Here is a 21,883-nt window from a genome sequence, read left to right as displayed (position 1 = left end):
AGAGGGTGTCCAGGGTGTAGAGAGTGTCCAGGGTGTAGAGAGTGCCCAGGGTGTAGAGAGTGTCCAGGGTGTAGAGAGTGCCCAGGGTGTAGAGGGTGTCCAGGGTGTAGAGAGTGTCCAGGGTGTAGAGGGTGTCCAGGGTGTAGAGAGTGCCCAGGGTGTAGAGAGTGTCCAGGGTGTAGAGAGTGCTCAGGGTGTAGAGAGTGCCCAGGGTGTAGAGAGTGCTCAGGGTGTAGAGGTTGTCCAGGGTGTAGAGAGTGCCCAGGGTGTAGAGAGTGCCCAGGGTGTAGAGAGTGTCCAGGGTGTAGAGGGTGTCCAGGGTGTAGAGAGTGTCCAGGGTGTAGAGGGTGTCCAGGGTGTAGAGGGTGCCCAGGGTGTAGAGAGTGCCCAGGGTGTAGAGGGTGTCCAGGGTGTAGAGGGTGTAGAGAGTGTCCAGGGTGTAGAGAGTGTCCAGGGTGTAGAGGGTGTCCAGGGTGTAGAGGGTGTCCAGGGTGTAGAGAGTGCCCAGGGTGTAGAGAGTGCCCAGGGTGTAGAGGGTGCCCAGGGTGTAGAGAGTGCCCAGGGTGTAGAGAGTGCCCAGGGTGTAGAGGGTGCCCAGGGTGTAGAGAGTGCCCAGGGTGTAGAGGGTGTCCAGGGTGTAGAGGGTGTCCAGGGTGTAGAGAGTGCCCAGGGTGTAGAGGGTGTCCAGGGTGTAGAGAGTGTCCAGGGTGTAGAGAGTGTCCAGGGTGTAGAGAGTGCCCAGGGTGTAGAGTGCCCAGGGTGTAGAGAGTGTCCAGGGTGTAGAGGGTGTCCAGGGTGTAGAGGGTGTCCAGGGTGTAGAGAGTGCCCAGGGTGTAGAGAGTGTCCAGGGTGTAGAGAGTGTCCAGGGTGTAGAGAGTGTCCAGGGTGTAGAGAGTGCCCAGGGTGTAGAGGGTGTCCAGGGTGTAGAGAGTGTCCAGGGTGTAGAGGGTGTCCAGGGTGTAGAGGGTGCCCATGGTGTAGAGAGTGCCCAGGGTGTAGAGAGTGCCCAGGGTGTAGAGGGTGTCCAGGGTGTAGAGGGTGTCCAGGGTGTAGAGAGTGTCCAGGGTGTAGAGGGTGTCCAGGGTGTAGAGAGTGCCCAGGGTGTAGAGGGTGTCCAGGGTGTAGAGGGTGTCCAGGGTGTAGAGGGTGTCCAGGGTGTAGAGAGTGCCCAGGGTGTAGAGAGTGTCCAGGGTGTAGAGGGCGAAGAGAGTGAAGAAGGTGTAGAGGGTGTAAAGCAGGGGACCCAGCACTCAGCCCTGTGGGGAGCCGGTGTGAGGATGAAAAAGATGAAATAGGTGGAACAGAAGAAAGAAAAAGATGGAGAAAGTTGAGGAAAAGCAGGGATCAGGTGACGCTCTCCAAAGAGAGAAAGTGAAAATCCAGCATTCAAACCTGATGGCAGTCATTCTGGTCTTTCTTTCCTCAGTCACTCCTATTAACCTCAAATCTTAAATCAGCAGTCTGAGGGTCCAGTAGGCCAGTCCACCAGGAGAACACCTAGAACATTCATTACTGTGTGTATTCTTTTGATGATTTTATTGAGAAGCGGATTGTCAACTTCAGCAGATCTTCATGTTTATTCACATTATTTCTCATCACAGACATCAGGAGACATCAGGAGATCACCTGCACATGTTGATAGAACTAAGAGGCAACTTACAATTATATATATACACACACACACACACACACACACACACACACACACACACACACACACACACACACACACACACACACACACACACACACACACTAAACAGTTAGCAGTTAGCAGTTAACTTCTTAGCTTCAGTAGTAATGGAATGTCAGGGCTTGTGTGTTCTTCTATCAGCTTAGTTTTAAAGGTTTGAAATGAAAATCTTACAAATTGAACCCTATAAAGATAATAAAAGAAGCGTTGAGGAGATCTCACATGAATGTAAGGCTAACTTTAAGTTAGGGATATCCGCAGGGATGTTAATACCTTTCACGAGGAACAAGATTAAGCATATGGCAATTTGTTTTTGACCAAAAGTATAAAGACTAGAAAAAGGAAACAAAGACAATGGAGCAACAGCAGAATGATCCAGAGAACTGAAAAGTGGGTAATATCAAGAAAGAGAGGACAAATGTGAAGGAAAGACAGACAGAAATAACTGTGAAAATGTAGGAAATCGGACGTTGACAACGAGACTCCGACTAATGGAGAGACACAGGGAGAGAGAGAGAGAGAGAGAGAGGGCGAGCGAGAGAATGAGCAGACAGAGCGAGAAAGAACAAGATTGACAAGTGGGCATCGTAATGTGAAGGCAAATCCTGTCACTGTGAAATCAGGATGAAATGTGAGATTATAATTCAAGCAGGGATTAGCTGTCATTTCGCCACTGGAGAGGGAGGAGGAGGAGGAGGAGAACGAAAGGAAGGAGATAGAGTGTATCAGAGGAGGAAAAGTGGGAGAAGTGGGGAAGAAAATGAATTAGACTCAAGGATGGAGGGAGGTGGAGGATGGAAGAGGTGGAGGAGGTGTAGGATGGAGGGAGGTGGAGGATAGAGGGAGGTGGGGGATGGAGGGAGATGGAGGATAGAGGGAGGAGGAGGAGGAGAACGAAAGGAAGGAGATAGAGTGTATCAGAGGAGGAAAAGTGGGAGAAGTGGGGAAGAAAATGAATTAGACTCAAGGATGGAGGGAGGTGGAGGATGGAAGAGGTGGAGGAGGTGTAGGATGGAGGCAGGTGGAGGATAGAGGGAGGTGGAGGATGGAGGGAGATGGAGGATAGAGGGAGGAGGAGGAGGAGAACGAAAGGAAGGAGATAGAGTGTATCAGAGGAGGAAAAGTGGGAGAAGTGGGGAAGAAAATGAATTAGACTCAAGGATGGAGGGAGGTGGAGGATGGAAGAGGTGGAGGAGGTGTAGGATGGAGGCAGGTGGAGGATAGAGGGAGGTGGAGGATGGAGGGAGATGGAGGATAGAGGGAGGAGGAGGAGGAGAACGAAAGGAAGGAGATAGAGTGTATCAGAGGAGGAAAAGTGGGAGAAGTGGGGAAGAAAATGAATTAGACTCAAGGATGGAGGGAGGTGGAGGATGGAAGAGGTGGAGGAGGTGTAGGATGGAGGCAGGTGGAGGATAGAGGGAGGTGGAGGATGGAGGGAGATGGAGGATAGAGGGAGGAGGAGGAGGAGAACGAAAGGAAGGAGATAGAGTGTATCAGAGGAGGAAAAGTGGGAGAAGTGGGGAAGAAAATGAATTAGACTCAAGGATGGAGGGAGGTGGAGGATGGAAGAGGTGGAGGAGGTGTAGGATGGAGGCAGGTGGAGGATAGAGGGAGGTGGAGGATGGAGGGAGATGGAGGATAGAGGGAGGAGGAGGAGGAGAACGAAAGGAAGGAGATAGAGTGTATCAGAGGAGGAAAAGTGGGAGAAGTGGGGAAGAAAATGAATTAGACTCAAGGATGGAGGGAGGTGGAGGATGGAAGAGGTGGAGGAGGTGTAGGATGGAGGGAGGTGGAGGATAGAGGGAGGTGGGGGATGGAGGGAGATGGAGGATAGAGGGAGGAGGAGGAGGAGAACGAAAGGAAGGAGATAGAGTGTATCAGAGGAGGAAAAGTGGGAGAAGTGGGGAAGAAAATGAATTAGACTCAAGGATGGAGGGAGGTGGAGGATGGAAGAGGTGGAGGAGGTGTAGGATGGAGGCAGGTGGAGGATAGAGGGAGGTGGAGGATGGAGGGAGATGGAGGATAGAGGGAGGAGGAGGAGGAGAACGAAAGGAAGGAGATAGAGTGTATCAGAGGAGGAAAAGTGGGAGAAGTGGGGAAGAAAATGAATTAGACTCAAGGATGGAGGGAGGTGGAGGATGGAAGAGGTGGAGGAGGTGTAGGATGGAGGCAGGTGGAGGATAGAGGGAGGTGGAGGATGGAGGGAGATGGAGGATAGAGGGAGGAGGAGGAGGAGAACGAAAGGAAGGAGATAGAGTGTATCAGAGGAGGAAAAGTGGGAGAAGTGGGGAAGAAAATGAATTAGACTCAAGGATGGAGGGAGGTGGAGGATGGAAGAGGTGGAGGAGGTGTAGGATGGAGGCAGGTGGAGGATAGAGGGAGGTGGAGGATGGAGGGAGATGGAGGATAGAGGGAGGAGGAGGAGGAGAACGAAAGGAAGGAGATAGAGTGTATCAGAGGAGGAAAAGTGGGAGAAGTGGGGAAGAAAATGAATTAGACTCAAGGATGGAGGGAGGTGGAGGATGGAAGAGGTGGAGGAGGTGTAGGATGGAGGCAGGTGGAGGATAGAGGGAGATGGAGGATAGAGGGAGGAGGAGGAGGAGGAGAACGAAAGGAAGGAGATAGAGTGTATCAGAGGAGGAAAAGTGGGAGAAGTGGGGAAGAAAATGAATTAGACTCAAGGATGGAGGGAGGTGGAGGATGGAAGAGGTGGAGGAGGTGTAGGATGGAGGGAGGTGGAGGATGGAGGGAGATGGAGGATAGAGGGAGGAGGAGGAGGAGGAGAACGAAAGGAAGGAGATAGAGTGTATCAGAGGAGGAAAAGTGGGAGAAGTGGGGAAGAAAATGAATTAGACTCAAGGATGGAGGGAGGTGGAGGATGGAAGAGGTGGAGGAGGTGTAGGATGGAGGGAGGTGGGGGATGGAGGGAGATGGAGGATAGAGGGAGGAGGAGGAGGAGAACGAAAGGAAGGAGATAGAGTGTATCAGAGGAGGAAAAGTGGGAGAAGTGGGGAAGAAAATGAATTAGACTCAAGGATGGAGGGAGGTGGAGGATGGAAGAGGTGGAGGAGGTGTAGGATGGAGGCAGGTGGAGGATAGAGGGAGGTGGAGGATGGAGGGAGATGGAGGATAGAGGGAGGAGGAGGAGGAGAACGAAAGGAAGGAGATAGAGTGTATCAGAGGAGGAAAAGTGGGAGAAGTGGGGAAGAAAATGAATTAGACTCAAGGATGGAGGGAGGTGGAGGATGGAAGAGGTGGAGGAGGTGTAGGATGGAGGCAGGTGGAGGATAGAGGGAGGTGGAGGATGGAGGGAGATGGAGGATAGAGGGAGGAGGAGGAGGAGAACGAAAGGAAGGAGATAGAGTGTATCAGAGGAGGAAAAGTGGGAGAAGTGGGGAAGAAAATGAATTAGACTCAAGGATGGAGGGAGGTGGAGGATGGAAGAGGTGGAGGAGGTGTAGGATGGAGGCAGGTGGAGGATAGAGGGAGGTGGAGGATGGAGGGAGGAGGAGGAGGAGAACGAAAGGAAGGAGATAGAGTGTATCAGAGGAGGAAAAGTGGGAGAAGTGGGGAAGAAAATGAATTAGACTCAAGGATGGAGGAAGGTGGAGGATGGAAGAGGTGGAGGAGGTGTAGGATGGAGGGAGGTGGAGGATAGAGGGAGGTGGGGGATGGAGGGAGATGGAGGATAGAGGGAGGAGGAGGAGGAGAACGAAAGGAAGGAGATAGAGTGTATCAGAGGAGGAAAAGTGGGAGAAGTGGGGAAGAAAATGAATTAGACTCAAGGATGGAGGGAGGTGGAGGATGGAAGAGGTGGAGGAGGTGTAGGATGTAGGCAGGTGGAGGATAGAGGGAGGTGGAGGATGGAGGGAGATGGAGGATAGAGGGAGGAGGAGGAGGAGAACGAAAGGAAGGAGATAGAGTGTATCAGAGGAGGAAAAGTGGGAGAAGTGGGGAAGAAAATGAATTAGACTCAAGGATGGAGGGAGGTGGAGGATGGAAGAGGTGGAGGAGGTGTAGGATGGAGGCAGGTGGAGGATAGAGGGAGGTGGAGGATGGAGGGAGATGGAGGATAGAGGGAGGAGGAGGAGGAGAACGAAAGGAAGGAGATAGAGTGTATCAGAGGAGGAAAAGTGGGAGAAGTGGGGAAGAAAATGAATTAGACTCAAGGATGGAGGGAGGTGGAGGATGGAAGAGGTGGAGGAGGTGTAGGATGGAGGCAGGTGGAGGATAGAGGGAGGTGGAGGATGGAGGGAGATGGAGGATAGAGGGAGGAGGAGGAGGAGAACGAAAGGAAGGAGATAGAGTGTATCAGAGGAGGAAAAGTGGGAGAAGTGGGGAAGAAAATGAATTAGACTCAAGGATGGAGGGAGGTGGAGGATGGAAGAGGTGCAGGAGGTGTAGGATGGAGGCAGGTGGAGGATAGAGGGAGGTGGAGGATGGAGGGAGATGGAGGATAGAGGGAGGAGGAGGAGGAGAACGAAAGGAAGGAGATAGAGTGTATCAGAGGAGGAAAAGTGGGAGAAGTGGGGAAGAAAATGAATTAGACTCAAGGATGGAGGGAGGTGGAGGATGGAAGAGGTGGAGGAGGTGTAGGATGGAGGGAGGTGGGGGATGGAGGGAGATGGAGGATAGAGGGAGGAGGAGGAGGAGAACGAAAGGAAGGAGATAGAGTGTATCAGAGGAGGAAAAGTGGGAGAAGTGGGGAAGAAAATGAATTAGACTCAAGGATGGAGGGAGGTGGAGGATGGAAGAGGTGGAGGAGGTGTAGGATGGAGGCAGGTGGAGGATAGAGGGAGGTGGAGGATGGAGGGAGATGGAGGATAGAGGGAGGAGGAGGAGGAGAACGAAAGGAAGGAGATAGAGTGTATCAGAGGAGGAAAAGTGGGAGAAGTGGGGAAGAAAATGAATTAGACTCAAGGATGGAGGGAGGTGGAGGATGGAAGAGGTGGAGGAGGTGTAGGATGGAGGCAGGTGGAGGATAGAGGGAGGTGGAGGATGGAGGGAGATGGAGGATAGAGGGAGGAGGAGGAGGAGAACGAAAGGAAGGAGATAGAGTGTATCAGAGGAGGAAAAGTGGGAGAAGTGGGGAAGAAAATGAATTAGACTCAAGGATGGAGGGAGGTGGAGGATGGAAGAGGTGGAGGAGGTGTAGGATGGAGGCAGGTGGAGGATAGAGGGAGGTGGAGGATGGAGGGAGATGGAGGATAGAGGGAGGAGGAGGAGGAGAACGAAAGGAAGGAGATAGAGTGTATCAGAGGAGGAAAAGTGGGAGAAGTGGGGAAGAAAATGAATTAGACTCAAGGATGGAGGGAGGTGGAGGATGGAAGAGGTGGAGGAGGTGTAGGATGGAGGCAGGTGGAGGATAGAGGGAGATGGAGGATAGAGGGAGGAGGAGGAGGAGGAGAACGAAAGGAAGGAGATAGAGTGTATCAGAGGAGGAAAAGTGGGAGAAGTGGGGAAGAAAATGAATTAGACTCAAGGATGGAGGGAGGTGGAGGATGGAAGAGGTGGAGGAGGTGTAGGATGGAGGGAGGTGGAGGATGGAGGGAGATGGAGGATAGAGGGAGGAGGAGGAGGAGGAGAACGAAAGGAAGGAGATAGAGTGTATCAGAGGAGGAAAAGTGGGAGAAGTGGGGAAGAAAATGAATTAGACTCAAGGATGGAGGGAGGTGGAGGATGGAAGAGGTGGAGGAGGTGTAGGATGGAGGGAGGTGGAGGATAGAGGGAGGTGGATGATGGAAGAGGTGGAGGAGGTGTAGGATGGAGGGAGGTGGAGGATAGAGGGAGGATGGACGGAGGTGGAGGAAGAGGGAGGTGGAGAATGGAGGCAGGTGGAGGGTGGAGGAAGGTGACAAAAGGAGGATGGAGGGAGGTGAAGGGTGGATGAAGGTGACAAAAGGAGGCTGGAGGGAGGTGAAGGGTGGAGGAAGGTGACAAAAGGAGACTGGAGGGAGGTGAAGGGTGGAGGAAGGTGAAAAAAGGAGGATGGAGGGAGGTGAAGGGTGGAGGAAGGTGACAAAAGGAGGCTGGAGGGAGGTGAAGGGTGGAGGAAGGTGACAAAAGGAGGATGGAGGGAGGTGAAGGGTGGAGGGAGGATGGAGGATGGACGGAGGTGGAGGATAGAGGGAGGTGGAGGGTGGAGGAAGGTGACAAAAGGAGGATGGAGGGAGGTGAAGGGTGGAGGAAGGTGACAAAAGGAGGATGGAGGGAGGTGAAGGGTGGAGGAAGGTGACAAAAGGAGGATGGAGGGAGGTGAAGGGTGGAGGAAGGTGACAAAAGGAGGCTGGAGGGAGGTGAAGGGTGGAGGAAGGTGACAAAAGGAGGATGGAGGGAGGGGAAGGGTGGAGGAAGGTGACAAAAGGAGGATGGAGGGAGGTGAAGGGTGGAGGAAGGTGACAAAAGGAGGATGGAGGGAGGTGAAGGGTGGAGGAAGGTGACAAAAGGAGGCTGGAGGGAGGTGAAGGGTGGAGGAAGGTGACAAAAGGAGGCTGGAGGGAGGTGGAGGAAGGTGACAAAAGGAGGATGGAGGGAGGTGAAGGGTGGAGGAAGGTGACAAAAGGAGGCTGGAGTGAGGTGAAGGGTGGAGGAAGGTGACAAAAGGAGGATGGAGGGAGGTGAAGGGTGGAGGAAGGTGACAAAAGGAGGATGGAGGGGGGTGAAGGGTGGAGGAAGGTGACAAAAGGAGGATGGAGGGAGGTGAAGGGTGGAGGAAGGTGACAAAAGGAGGCTGGAGGGAGGTGAAGGGTGGAGGAAGGTGACAAAAGGAGGATGGAGGGAGGTGAAGGGTGGAGGAAGGTGACAAAAGGAGGCTGGAGGGAGGTGGAGAATTGAGGGAGATGGAGGATGGAGGGAGGTGGTAAATGGAGGATGTAGGGAGGTGGAGGGTGGAGGATGGAGGGAGGTGGAGGATGGAGGGATTGACAGAATCCATGTTTAAACACAAATTAACAGCCACAGCAGAATAATATAAAGTCCTATTTATGTATTTGTTTAACAGATAATAAAAACTCCACTGACTTTCCAGAAGAGGTTCCTCTCATTTTAACAAAATACAGTTACCTTTTCATAAAGTACTTTTGTTGTCAATTTTCCAATTACAATTATAATTTAAGTAAAGAAAATAATTTAAAGAGTCTAGTTTCAGCACATGTATTGTGGGTTGATTGTACAAGAAGAACATACAGTCGTCTGTACATGTGTTGTTGGTATTGTGACCCCTAGTGGCCGTGACGGGTGTGACAGGAGCAAAGGGGACATTGGGTCAGCCACATGATTTGTTTGATCAACTGTCTCAGTTTTTAACTTGTTGTACCAGTTCAACATCCGTGAATGATACGTTTGGGTTTATTTCCAATAATGTGCACACATTTCTGAGTTTTGGATCAAGTTATGTAATTATCACTTTACGTCTTAGTGGCCCTGTTGCACAAAATATTTCTTTCAAAAGTGCTGTGCTTGTAATTTGACAACAGCATCATCCCCCTGCAGAAGTAGATTGTTTGGTAACTTTGAATCTGAAGCGTTGGGCTCATTAAATATGAAAATCCAATACGGACACGTTTTATTTAGCTGCAAATACAGGAAAGTTCAATCGATAAAAACTGAGTGCTCTTTCATGTTAAACCTCTGAAAACTACAGATATTACACAAACTGCAAACTGTTCTGTGTGTGACACTGCAGTTATGGAAGCTTCACAAAAGCTGCTCCTTCCATTGCGAAAATGCATTGTTCAACCAAAAACTATGGAGGTACTTTTGTTGAAAAAGGCTTGAACACTTGTAAAAGTAGTAGTTGTAGTTGTAGTTTGTGCCTGTAGGGTTTGTTTTCTCTCCACAGACACAACACAACACCTCCACATTCACAAAGTCTTCATTCCAGGAGCACAAATCCTGTTTTACACACACAGATTAAAAAAGTGACAAACTCACATTTTTCCTACAATCGTTGCAGTAAATTTGATGAAAAACGTTTATAAAAAAATATATACGTTTATATATATATATATATATATATATATATATATATATATATAATATATATATAAACGGGTTTTTTTTGTTTTGGTTTTTTTTTCCGGAAAACATAGAATGATTGTAAAATGAATGCAGAATACATTTAAGTTCAAAGACCGTTTTCATAACTTTCTTTCAGCTTTGAGTGAATCGGTTTCTCTTCAAGTTTAGCAAAAGGAAATAAAAGCATCTTTTTAAATCCACCAACAGACTTGTCAGTCAAAGTGCAGGTCGAACACTTTGACAACTTAAGTATTTGAAGAAACAGGGTAGGACAGGGTGGAGAAACAAAGCAAACACACACGAACACACAGGGGAAGAGGCGAGGGAAGAAGAGGGAAGAGAAAAACAATATACCTGCTTGTTTCCAGTAGTCCCTCCGTTTTAGCAGTTTGGCTCCTGGTCAGCCAACATGGCAACCTGCTGAATGTGCAGAGAAACGTGTGCAGTCGTTAAATTGGGCTTTGAAAAGTGAGCAAATGACTTTGGCTTTGTCCAACGAGACGTCAGGTTGCTTTTTAAAGAGTACGTGAAGTGAAGCTACTCATGTAGGTTAGTGAGTACAACCACCTGGAATTTAACAGAACTGCGTTAATTGTGTAAATTATTTCTAACAAATGAAATATTTGGAATTAAAATTGCTGCGTTCATTTTGACAGCAGTCATACATAAATATTTGATGAGATTTCACATTAGGTTCCAATGTGGTTAATTGACCTTTCTAATTTTAAAGATCAGATGGCGAGGACGCGTTCTGCCGCAGGCCGCCAGGTGTCCGTCATGATGTAGATAATAATGTGAGATTGTGACTGTTTGTAATCAGTCTGTTCTCCCAGTGTTAATGCTTAGAACCCCTTGTTCTCTGCTGCATGTGTGTGTGGCTTCAGTACTAATACAACCAACAGCACCAACTCATGGCCTGACATGGAAACTACAACGTTTTCTGCCATTTCTGTGGAAACTGACCTTGTTTTCAAAAGAATTGCTGTGCAACTTTTCTGAAAAGAAAAAGCAGAAATGATGCTTTTTCACTTGAAACGTTCCGTCAGCTCATCCTGCTTCTTTCCATCTTTTCCTCTTTCAGTATCTCCTTTCTCCTCACCTGCCTTCTGTGTGTTTTCTCTGTTTTCTGCTTCTGTTTTTTTTCACCTTCTTGCCCTCTCCTCTCCTCTCCTCTCCTCCTCTGTTATTCTCTTCATCCCTCTTCATCTCCCTCTGGTTCCTTGACGAAGTGTCGGACAGAATTAAAAACACTGCTTCTGCTGCTTTTTCCCCTCAACCGGGTCACTCTGTTTGGGTTTTCTTTTCCTGCCTTCCTCTGGACTGTTTTCCTCCCTCTCTTCTTCCATCCCTCCATCTCTCTCTTCATTCCCCATGCAGTCTGGCCGGGTACAATGCTGGGAGCCAGCCAGCGCTGCAGACAGATGGTCCACTTATTAGATGTGCATCAGCCCTCCCTCCCCTTCCTGCAGCTCACTTTTTAATCAAATTAAAGCTGAAAGAAGAGGAGAGAGAGGGGGAGAGAGAGATCCAGTGAGAGTGGGCGAGGTAGAGAGAGAGAGGGAGAGAGGGAGGGAGAGAGAGAGAGAGGTCTGTTCACTTGTTTTGGAGTCTATTATTTGTTTGAATAGGATGAATGATGACGATGTTAATATGAAATTTGGACGACTGAATCACTGTCTGCCTGTAACTCTCTCTCCCTCTCTCTCCCTCTCTCTCTTTCTCCCTGCTTGTTATAATTTTCCATGCCTCTTTTTTTTTCTTCGTAGTCACTTCTTCATTCATCTCCCAGCTAAAGATCAGACAATTTGTCTGGTTGAGTGTCGATCATTGGCACACATTAATCTGACCTCTTGGATCTTTAATCTAAACAGAAGTATGACTTCCTGTTTACAGCCCCCCCCCCCCCCCCCCCCCCCCCCCCACACACACACACACACACACACACTGTCCTGGTTGTTATCGTGCTGATAATCTGGATCCTTCTGGATCTGCTCACAAACCTGCACGTCAATCAGACTTAAGGAGGTATTCTGAAGTTTACCTTTCATTTCCATGCGACCATCTGACGACTCCCACGGAAACTTTTGTGATTGGGTTGCGAACAAACAGCCGAGCAGCTACACACACAATGTATTTGCCTCTTCACTATTGTATTTAGATAAAAATGCCATCACAGCCAGGCGACTACATTAGGAGTGGCGTTGCACGCCAACGGGAATTCATTCTGTCACGTCGAGCCGCGTTGGGATGTTTGTGGCGCCCCCCCGTAGGCGGGTTTCACCCACGTCACCGTCAGAAGGTCACTCCACCTTTACGCCAGTGACGGAGTTTTAACAGAGTCGCCGTGTCGCCACAAGAACCCGGGTTCACACCAGGATGGAGACGCAGCGACGTGAAGCAGTGAAGCGACCAGACACAATGGTGAAACATTGCTTTTGATTTATTGATCTATTGATCTCAGTGCAGGGATATATTTCCTCATCCAAAACTGAGGAAATGAAGAGAGGATGGAATGACTGGAACTAAAGTGAAGAAGATCGAAGAGGAAGAGGAGGAAGGAAGTGAAGGAGGACTGGGAGCAGAAAGGGCCATGAGAGGAAATCATCATGTGGGAAGCTGGTGAGGAAATAGGAAGCTGGAGAGGATATAGGAAGCTGGAGAGGATATAGGAAGCTGGTGAGGATATAGGAAGCTGGAGAGGATATAGGAAGCTGGTGAGGAAATAGGAAGCTGGAGAGGAAATAGGAAGCTGGAGAGGATATAGGAAGCTGGTGAGGAAATAGGAAGCTGGAGAGGATATAGGAAGCTGGTGAGGAAATAGGAAGCTGGTGAGGAAATAGGAAGCTGGAGAGGATATAGGAAGCTGGAGAGGATATAGGAAGCTGGTGAGGAAATAGGAAGCTGGTGAAGAAATAGGAAGCTGGAGAGGATATAGGAAGCTGGTGAGGAAATAGGAAGCTGGTGAGGAAATAGGAAGCTGGTGAGGAAATAGGAAGCTGGAGAGGATATAGGAAGCTGGTGAGGAAATAGGAAGCTGGTGAGGAAATAGGAAGCTGGAGAGGATATAGGAAGCTGGTGAGGATATAGGAAGCTGGAGAGGATATAGGAAGCTGGTGAGGAAATAGGAAGCTGGAGAGGATATAGGAAGCTGGAGAGGATATAGGAAGCTGGTGAGGAAATAGGAAGCTGGTGAGGAAATAGGAAGCTGGAGAGGATATAGGAAGCTGGTGAGGAAATAGGAAGCTGGAGAGGATACAGGAAGCTGGAGAGGATATAGGAAGCTGGTGAGGATATAGGAAGCTGGTGAGGAAATAGGAAGCTGGAGAGGATACAGGAAGCTGGAGAGGATATAGGAAGCTGGTGAGGAAATAGGAAGCTGGGGAGGAAATGGGAAGCTGGGGAGGAAATAGGATGCTGGAGAGGATATAGGAAGCTGGTGAGGATATAGGAAGCTGGAGAGGATATAGGAAGCTGGTGAGGATATAGGAAGCTGGGGAGGAAATAGGAAGCTGGTGAGGAAATAGGAAGCTGGGGAGGAAATAGGAAGCTGGGGAGGAAATAGGAAGCTGGGGAGGAAATAGGAAGCTGGTGAGGAAATAGGATGCTGGAGAGAATATAGGAAGCTGGAGAGGATATAGGAAGCTGGGGAGGAAATAGGATGCTGGAGAGGATATAGGAAGCTGGAGAGGATATAGGAAGCTGGGGAGGACATAGGAAGCTGGGGAGGATATAGGAAGCTGGGGAGGAAATAGGAAGCTGGGGAGGACATAGGAAGCTGGGGAGGATATAGGAAGCTGGTGAGGAAATAGGAAGCTGGGGAGGATATAGGAAGCTGGGGAGGATATAGGAAGCTGGGGAGGAAATAGGAAGCTGGGGAGGACATAGGAAGCTGGGGAGGATATAGGAAGCTGGTGAGGAAATAGGAAGCTGGGGAGGAAATAGGAAGCTGGGGAGGACATAGGAAGCTGGGGAGGACATAGGAAGCTGGGGAGGACAATAACAGGAAGCTGGTGGAGAGGAAATGAGGAAGCAAACAGGATGTTGGCAGTGCAAGTTCATCTTAAGTGGAAAGGTGAGTCAAGTGTAACTTCAATGGTAAATTATCAAATTGAACAGACTAAAACAATGACATATTTCCATTAAAATACTCAGAATATGCGTTTGATTGACCTGAAGGAAAAAACTAATACAAATAATTGACAGTTCGATGTTAATCAGGAACTTCATGAATTGAAACATGCTGATTAAACTGAGTATTACTTCAATACTCCGAACCAGCATGTTGGAAGTAACAAAGTATATTTAGTCATTTTTACTCAACTTTGAGGTAAGTTGCATATTTGGAAAATTACAGTGAATTGACTTATTTGGAGAAAAGGTTGTAAATAAAGAAGCAGGAAAAGGAAAGTCAAAATGAGGAAATACAAAAAGGAGGCAATGAATGGAGAGCAAATAGGAGCAGAAAGAAGAAGGGAGGGAGGAAGGAAGGAAGGCAGAAAAAGAGGAGAGAAGGAAGGAAGCAGGTGAGAAAAGGTGGGAGGACTGAAACAGGTGGAAGAAAAAAGGAAGAGGGGGAGGTGAGACTGAGAGAGGATATGTGAGGAGCAGGATGGAGGGAATAAAAGGAAATAACTGAGGGAGGGAAGAAGGGAGGAGGTGATGAAAGAGGCGCGCGCTGGAAAAAGTGAATATTCGGCTCAGTTCAAAGGCACACGCAAACTGCGCTGGGGAGGAGAGAGGGAGGGAGGGAGGGAGGGAGGGAGGAAGGGATGGCTTCCACATTTACTGTGGCGAGTTGAAAGAGAGCCGGCAACCGCGCGCGCCCCCTTCTGAGAGCGTCTGGGTGCGCGCGACTCTATTTTCAGTGCACGTGTCAGGAGCGGCGGCTCAGGCGCGCTCAAGTTCATAGTTCGAGTCGGGATAAGATCACAGTCCGAGATCCTGCGTGTGACCTTAAAGTGTGTGTGTGTGTGTGTGTGTGTGTGTGTGTGTGTGTGTGTGTGTGTGTGTGTGTGTGTGTGTGTGTGTGTGTGTGTGTGTGTGTGTGTGTGTGTGTGTGTGTGTGTGATGGACTGAAGTGTTAGCTCTCGCACCTGAATGGATAAAGCGGTGGGAGAAAGAGACAGAGAGAGAGAGAGGGGAGGGGAGGGGCACTCCCCCTCCCTCCCCCATCTCGCTCTCTCTCTCTCTCTCTCTCTCTCTCTCTCTCTCTCTCTGTCTCTCTCTCTCTCTGCCTACTTTGCATATTCGGCGTGCCTCATCTCGGCCATATGGGAAAATGCAACTGAAGGAATTGTCGCGGGAAAAAAAACGCGCAGGCAGGAAGACGTGAACGCAGCGCAGAGAGTGGAAACCATAACAAACCCGAAAGGAGAAAAAAAAAAAAAGTTCTGCTGGGAAAGAGAAGAGACACGGTGGAGAAGACGCACAGAGAAGGGCGGGGGGCGCAGAGATAAGAAACCCCCCAGAAAATCACCCGAAATTTAAAAAAAGAGAGAGAGAGGAAGAGAACGAAGTGCGGAAGAGAATTAAAGAGTTTTCTTTCTTCTTTCTGCGGAGGAGAGGAACGATGTATTGTGCGTACACGATCCCGGGGATGACAGGCAGCTCGCTCATGTACTACTACAACGGCAAGGCGGTAAGACCGAGCTCCACACGCCGCGTCCCGCGGCCCCTTCCCCGGAAACAAACTGGGAGTCAGTGGGCGTGCGTGCGTGTGTGTGTGTGTGTGTGTGTGTGTAGTGGGGGGGGGGGGGGGGGGGGGGGGGGTGAAGAAAGGATGAGAGAGGGTGAAGGAGGAGGTGAAGGTGAGGCTTTTACGCACCGGCCGCGCTCCGGTGCCGCTGAGCGGAGCGCAGAGCCGCCGCTGTCCGCCTGCCGGGCTGCGCTTCTGGACAGAGGAGGCAGCAGGCAGCGGCAACAGAAGAGGGACACGCGGTTGTTCGTGTTTCCCTGCTGACTCTTCTGTAATATGTGGGCCACATATTACAGAACCGCGTTCGTCTTTTTTTTTTTTTTTTTTGTTTAAATACATATTCCTACAAAAAAAATTAAAATATGAATCCCGAATTAAATAGGTCGTGCGCATCTTCCGCGCTTGGCCCACAATAATCCTCCACGCAACGTCAATGTCCGATGTTAATTGCACTCTAATTTAGAAAAAGAGTTGTTATTATTTCAGATTTATTTTGTTCGTTTGGTGGCTTTTTGCAGTGACTGAGTGCTTTTTGCCAGGAGCCTCGACACAGGCCTGTACTCTGGAATTGCTTTGCATTTGTTAAAATCTGGAAACAACCCACCGTTAATTACATGTGACAATCGCCAATCTATATTTGAATTCTGCAAATAAGTTTATTATTTTCCATGAATTTTCGTGGCTGACAAATAATTTTATTAAGTGTGATTCTTTCTTCTGCAGCTCTAAATCGGCCTTGCACATGTTTTTCTTTGCATATCGCACAACATTGATTTATTTTATTTCTGGTGAATAATAGATAGTTAATAGAACCATTCAATTAAGTTTGTTTAAAATAAACCTTTGTGGAAAAATAAAGCATCTGAGAGGGAAGTGATTGGAAGAGAGTGCGAAGTGTGTGTGACCTCCTGTGAACTTGTCTATCACTGTCCACACAGGCGGGGGCACACACACACACACACACACACACACACACACACACACACACACACACACACACACACACACACACACCCTCCCTACCTGTAACCGTGATGGGGGTTTAAGAGAACTACTGAAGCAAAGATTGAAATTAAATTCACAGTTTTTTTCACATTTAACATTAAACAGTGTGTGTGTGTGTGTGTGTGTGTGTGTGTGTGTGTGTGTGTGTGTGTGTGTGTGTGTGCGCGTGCGAGATGCAGGTGCAAATGAAGAGAGAGGCTGGGATTTCCTGCAGGATCCACCTGTCAGCAAAGTGTCTGCAGGAGCTTCTTTTTCATTCAGGATGAGGAGGAAGATTGTGAGGATGAGGAGAAAGTGACAGGCAGGAACATTAGTGCAATTTTGAAATCAACACACATACACTGAAAATAAATTCTACTGTCATTTTTTCTGTAATATTCCTCCTTACTTCAATTAAGAATTGAAATTTTATTTTAAATGCAGAATAAAATTTAAATTCAGAATGAGTTTCAGGCACATTTGAACAATTTCTGTTGATATTTTATATTAAATAATTTGTTTTAAATGATCATGCAGTCGAGAACAATATTTGGAAGCTTGGTTTATTTTTGCCATGGCATTGCTTCTCTGGCTGTTGCTTGAAATGAGAAGCTTTTCTCTCAGATTCAGGGTTTTGATCAGTATATTTATTTTTGCCGACTTTGTGTTTATTTTCGTCGTGAATTCTGTGGTGACTGTAGGACTGCCCTCTCTCATGTCGGGATTCTTTGGTTTGCTGAGGCTGTTTAGCGTGAACGGACTGGACGGCGTTGGTTTGTGAACAGAGTCCTCGTTGTTTGGACCAACAGCCGTCCTCTGTCCTCCGGCCGGCTGCGAGTCTCCGGCCTCCGTCCGGCTTCATGGGCCTTTTTCTTCTTCCTCTTCTGTTTATTGTACCTGCTCGCTCGCACTAAGCTCCGGAGCTTATTCCCGGGGCTGCCGGCGCCGCCGCTTTGTTGGACGGCACATTGTGCCGGCGGTCTTGATCCGGTGCCAAGATCCTCTGTATCTTCACTTTACCGCCGGCTCACTCTGTGTGCCGGTTTTCACGCCTCTAGACCCACCCCCCACCCCCCCACCCCCCCACCCCACTGCGGGAACGTTTGTTTGTCTGACAGTGTTTCAGGGGGCAGGTAAGGCTGCCGGAGCGAAGAAGAGGAGAAGAAGAGGAGAAGAAGAGAGAAGAAGAGGTTTAGGGCTGGTTGAAGCGAAGGAGCAGAAATGACTTGGACAGATCTGCAGGACGGTGTGTGTGTGTGAGTGTGGTGTGTGTGTGTGTGTGTGTGTGTGTGTGTGTGTGTGTGGGGCAGGGCTGAGGCCCGGGCTTCGCGGGTAGCGGCTGTCGGCTCACTAACTTAAGCTGCAGCGGCCTTAATGAGGCAGCAGAAAGCTGGGCTAAAAACAAAAGGCCTCATTTAAAAGCGGCCCGGCCAGCCGGCTATTGTTATGCTAACGCAGCATTTGAATATTCAGTAAGTTTTAATTAGTCGTCCCAAAGCTGCCTGCCAAAAAAAATCCTGCAGTGAAAACACACTTTTCACACGTTTCGTTTGTTTTTTTGTTTTTTGTTTTTCTGATGAATGAATTAAAGACTGAAGTTCGTTTTTCTGAGCTCGTCCAATTTAAGGAAAATGTAATATATTTGAGCTATTTGAGCTTCAGAAATTACTAAAAGTACCAAATATTTATGTGTATTTTTGGAAGGATTTTATTTAGCTTTTCATAATTTGAAATGTTGCTTATTAATTAATTTATTTTACCTTTTTATTCAGCTGCTGTGAGCAAACAGGGACTTCCAAGCATGAACATGCCCAATGTAGTCCTGTTTTCACCAACAACACCCGAATGACTCCGTCTATACTTTAAATTTATCCATCAGAAATATTCTAAAACAAAACTGAAAAATCAGTTATAATAGATGAATGACCTCGTTTTTAAATTTCCTCTGGTGAAGTGACAACAGGCTGAAATCTGCAGGTCGTGTGTGTGTGTGTGTGTGTGTGTGTGTGTGTGTGTGTGTGTGTATGTGTGTGTGTGTGTGTGTGTGTGTGTGTGTGTGTGTGTGTGTGTGTGTGTGTGTGTGTGTGTGTGTGTGTGTGTGGACATCCTGTGTGCTCAGTAGGCTGGAATTAGAGCACAGCGTGTTATGCAATTATAACTTTATAAATAGAAGCATTGTGTGTGTGTGTGTGTGTGTGTGTGTGTGTGTGTGTGTAGGCCTCCGTCTCCATCTGCTTGACTTGTTCTAACTGAACAACTCCACAAATGCTCATTTTATTGTTTCGTTGCATTTATATTTTTATTTTTATGTGTATGCCGTGTTTCATACTTTTTCCTTTCCTGTTTCAGAAATTCAGAAAACCTTGTCTTGGATGGTACTTTACTACAGTGTGTGTGTGTGTGTGTGTGTGTGTGTGTGTGTGTGTGTGTGTGTGTGTGTGTGTGTGTGTGTGTGTGTGTGTGTGTGTGTGTGTGTGTGTGTGTGTGTGTGTGTGTGTGTTGTTTGAAACCTGACACACCATTCAAGCTTTAACTTAATCCTTCTGCATCAGATTATGTGACACCAATGCTGCTGATGCACACACACACACACACACACACACACACACACACACACACACACACACACACACACACACACACACGCACACGCGCGCATGCATGAGAATGTCTGGCATCTAAAATCCTTTTTTAAAATATATTTTTTGCTTGATAAAAGTGAAGGTAGGTAATGAAGATGTTTACGCCACATGATGTCTGTGAACACACCGTAGCTCCTCCATCACTCGTCCTCCCCTGAAGTACTGATCATGAATGGATGATCCTTCGCCATTGACAACGCGCTGTTCTCGTTTAATCCGGCATGACGAGTCGTTTGTTTGTTCTTCCTGTCTGTGATGAGACCTGGAGGCTCGACTGGCCGAATGCAGTGAAATTAAATGAAAAATATCTCCTCAAACTTTCCTCCACAGACGCTTCAATTCAACCCAAACTCAAATTCAGAAGCTTCCACCTGTGACTCTTCTGCAGAACAGAAACGCACACACACATAAACACACACACACACACATCTGCTGTTTGCCTGCTTTGAATTTTATCCAAATAAAAACAAGCCACCTTCAGGTGACAACACGTCAGCTCATGTTCTTCTGGTGAAATCAGCTTTAGCCTAAATTCTCGATCTCGATTCTCAATTCTCATGCTCACACAGGAGGAGTGTGTGTCTCTGTGTGTCTGAAAATGAAAATGAAAAAAAAAAATACACACAAGCTTCTGGTCACTTTTTCCTCTCTGGCTCCTTTTAAACCTTTTGACTTTAATGTGCAAGGTCGCAGCTGTCAAAATAATCTACACACACACACACACACAAACGCACAGTCAAACAGTGAGTCAGAGCTGTGTGTGTGTGTGTGTGTGTGTGTGTGTGTGTGTGTGTGTGTGTGTGTGTGTGTGTGTGTGTGTGTGTGTGTGTGTGTGTGTGTGTGTGTGTGTGTGTGTGTGTGTCACATGGGAAGGTGGACTGAGCAGAGTTGAAAGAATTATTGTGATTTCTGGGAATTTCCACCTGATGTAAAGAAAGTAAAACAACATAGAAGCTCTGAGAGCTGCAGGTTTGATTCCCTGTGTGTGTGTGTGTGTGTGTGTGTGTGTCTCTGCTTGAGGAGGTGTCCGGCTGGCAGATGGACCAGTGTCAGCGGTTAGGGTCGGAGCCACGTAGGCCTCTCGGCGGCCATATTGGAATGTTCGGAGACCTTGGCAGCAGCTGGTGCCAGCGGCTGATTGGCTGTTGCAAGTGAAGAGCTCCGCCCCAAATTGGAGCTGATAACCGACTCACTGCTCCATCTTAAGGTAGCAACAGCTTTATGGTGTCAGAGACTGGCCGCGCTACCTGAGGGCACGGCGCCGTGGTTCCTGAAGGGAGGGAACCACAAGAACCAGAGGAAGTACAGGAACCAGAACCAGAGGAGTCACATGAGTCAAAGGAATCAGGGGAACCAGAAGAACCAAAGGAACCACAGGAACCAGAACCAAAGGAACCAGAACCAGAGGAGTCACATGAGTCAAAGGAATCAGGGGAACCAGACGAGCTGGAGTAACCAGAGAAGTCAGAGGAATCAAAGGAACCAGAGGAACCATGGTAGCAGAGGAACGAGAGGAACCAGACAAAACAGAAGAACCAAAAAAACTAGAGGAACCAGACAAAACAGAGGAACTCGAGGAACCAGAAGAAACAGAGGAACTAGAGGAACCAGAGTAACTGGAGGAGCCAGATGAACTAGAAGAACCAGATGAACTAGAAGAACCAAAGGAACTAGAAGAACCAGAGGAACTAGAGTAACCAGGGGAACTAGAAGAACTATAGGAACCAGAGGAACTAGATGAACCCCAGGAACCAGAGGAACTAGAGGAACTAGAAGAACTATAGGAACCAGAGGAACTAGATGAACCCCAGGAACCAGAGGAACTAGAGGAACCAGAGGAACTAGAAGAACCCCAGGAACCAGAGGAACGAGAAGAACCATAGAAACTAGAAGAAACAGAGGAACCAGAGGAACTAGAAGAACCCCAGGAACCAGAGGAATGAGAAGAAACAGAGGAACTCGAAGAACCCCAGGAACCAGAGGAATGAGAAGAACCAGAGGAACTAGAAGAACCCCAGGAACCAGAGGAATGAGAAGAAACAGAGGAACTCGAAGAACCCCAGGAACCAGAGGAATGAGAAGAACCAGAGGAACTAGAAGAACCCCAGGAACCAGAGGGACGAGAAGAAACAGAGGAACCAGAGGAACTAGAAGAACCCCAGGAACCAGAGGAACTAGAAGAACCAGAGGAACTAGAAGAACCCCAGGAACTAGAAGAACCCCAGGAACCAGAGGAACGAGAAGAACCAGAGGAACTAGAAGAAACAGAGGAACCAGAGGAACTAGAAGAACCCCAGGAACCAGAGGAATGAGAAGAAACAGAGGAACTCGAAGAACCCCAGGAACCAGAGGAATGAGAAGAACCAGAGGAACTAGAAGAACCCCAGGAACCAGAGGAACTAGAAGAACCCCAGGAACCAGAGGAATGAGAAGAAACAGAGGAACTAGAAGAACTCGAGGAAACAGAGGACCAGTGGAACGAGAAGAACCAGAGGGGTTCCAGGGCGGCTCCTGACCCCAGTACCTCAAGTCCAGCGGAGGTACGGAGGCAGAACTCAGACGGACCATCGCACTGCGTTTCTTCCTCTTTGCAGTCAAATATAGGAAAAAGTGTTTCGATGTGAAATCACATATTTGGGGATAAACAAAGAAATGTTCCTTTTCTTTAGCTTCTCCCTCTCAGACAGATCAGATCTCAATGTAATGTTGGTAAAACTATAAAAGGACAAAAGAAGTAGCTGTGCCACATCTGGGTCTGAGCTGTGATTTAACTAAACTGACTCAATATGGCTGATTGTTTCATCCTCACTGAGAAACACTTGTCCTCATAGTCCGTCCTCATTTATTGAG

At 48.2% G+C, this 21,883-nt stretch overlaps 1 protein-coding gene across 3 annotated transcripts in view; it reads left to right on the top strand.

The window, feature by feature from the left end:
- tcf4 (transcription factor 4) overlaps window positions 1-21,883 on the top strand; it is a gene marked incomplete at its 5' end in the record, with an annotated part of 300,703 nt that overhangs the window by 185,224 nt on the left and 93,596 nt on the right. Inside the window, one exon of one of the 3 annotated variants that reach the window (XM_080510104.1) lies at window positions 14,750-15,350. The exons of the other annotated variants lie outside the window; for them this stretch is intronic. Coding sequence (XP_080366230.1) covers window positions 15,282-15,350 — 69 coding nt within the window. Of the gene's footprint in view, window positions 1-14,749; window positions 15,351-21,883 lie in introns of those variants that run through there. 3 annotated transcript variants of the gene reach the window in all.

This window comes from Blennius ocellaris (assembly GCF_963422515.1).
Source record: "Blennius ocellaris genome assembly, chromosome: 15".
In the NCBI taxonomy this organism is placed as follows: Eukaryota; Metazoa; Chordata; class Actinopteri; order Blenniiformes; family Blenniidae; genus Blennius; species Blennius ocellaris.
This window is presented reverse-complemented; position numbering and strand designations above follow the sequence as displayed.